The sequence below is a fragment of the Gossypium raimondii genome, chromosome 10 (genome assembly GCF_025698545.1).
Source record: "Gossypium raimondii isolate GPD5lz chromosome 10, ASM2569854v1, whole genome shotgun sequence".
Classification (NCBI taxonomy): Eukaryota; Viridiplantae; Streptophyta; class Magnoliopsida; order Malvales; family Malvaceae; genus Gossypium; species Gossypium raimondii.
Window position 1 is genome coordinate 41,077,838 of NC_068574.1, and position 1,289 is coordinate 41,079,126.

Below are 1,289 nucleotides of genomic sequence, written 5' to 3' on the forward strand. Positions count from 1 at the left end.
AAAGATTATCTCTTTTACATATGATAATATAATTTTGACTTTAAAAATTTTATCAATCTATATAATGTATTTAAAAAATTGATTGATTTATGAATTTACTTTTCTAAATTTATTTTTGAGATTAGGCAAATAAACTTGGTTCTTAGTTATCTTCTACACTACCCACCGCAAATGAAAATGGTTTGTTTAAGGTAATAATTAGAAAAAATCCAAGCATTAAATAACGGTGAATTTTGTTGCCATAATAAGCATCAAATTAGATTATCTTACCAAAATTATTTTTCTTTATAGTATTGAAAAATGGATTTTTTTTACATGTAAGGTTATGAATTACTACTCTTTGAATCTCCAAATTACCCTTGGAGCCCCACATGAAAATTTAGGCCTTCGAAAGTTTGTCTCATCTCACTCACTATTTAAAGGCGTCATTGGCCAATCTTCTAAAGCAAACCAGTTGTCTCCTTCGCCTAGTGTTGAAAGCAGTTTGCAAAGCAATAACAATGACAAGAAAAAAGGTTAAACTTGCTTGGATAGCCAACAACACTAGCCGACGAGTTAGCCTCAAGAAAAGGAGGTTAGGCTTGGTGAAAAAAGTGATGGAGCTGACAACCCTGTGTGGTATAGAAGCTTGTCTTGTGATATATAGTCCTGACGAACAAGAGCCTGTGGTATGGCCATCTCAAGAGGAGGCGCGGCGACTTATCAAAAAGTTCTATCAAGTTCCTGAGATTGAACGCATTAAGAAAATGATGAACTTGGAGACCTATATCAAAGAGAAGGTTTTCATGTTGCAAGATCAACTTAAGAAGATGAACAGGAAAAATATGAAAGTTTAGGTGAGGCAACTCATGCTCCAAATAGAACAAGGCAAGATGGTCGATGAATTTAATGTTAATGAACTTGATTGCTTGATTTGGTATATGGAAACGATGAGGATTGCTACAAGGAAACATACTGAATACTATCAACCAGTTCCTTTTTCTTCAGCAGCTTCCATTCAAGGAGTTGACCCTCTACCACCACCAGCCCAAGGCCCTAAAATTGGAGATCAAATCGGCAATGCTAATGCTATGATTAGAAGTGGAGCTAGTAGCAAGATATCAAGATTTCAAGTGGAAGGGATTCCAGGACTCCCATATAGTAGTGCTGGTGACTCAAGTCTTGCACCTCACCTATGGGTGCTAGAACCTTCATATGGTGCTAGCTCAAGTGTTGTTGCAGAACAAGGAATGCCAAGGCCTCCATTTGGTGTGGGTAGCTCCTCAAATGTTGTTGCTAATGGCTTGGGG

The 1,289-nt window shown here is 36.9% G+C and overlaps 1 protein-coding gene across 1 annotated transcript; it reads left to right on the forward strand.

The window, feature by feature from the left end:
• Nucleotides 1-500: 500 nt before the first annotated feature.
• Nucleotides 501-836, forward strand: LOC105775489 (agamous-like MADS-box protein AGL80). Its single transcript, XM_052622470.1, has one exon. The coding sequence runs from the start codon at nucleotides 501-503 to the stop codon at nucleotides 834-836; it is 336 nt and encodes a 111-aa protein (XP_052478430.1).
• Nucleotides 837-1,289: the final 453 nt, after the last annotated feature.

Bases quoted from the DNA above. Each gene is read 5' to 3' on its own strand.
- LOC105775489 (XM_052622470.1), top strand. From the start codon at position 501: ATGACAAGAAAAAAGGTTAAACTTGCTTGGATAGCCAACAACACTAGC.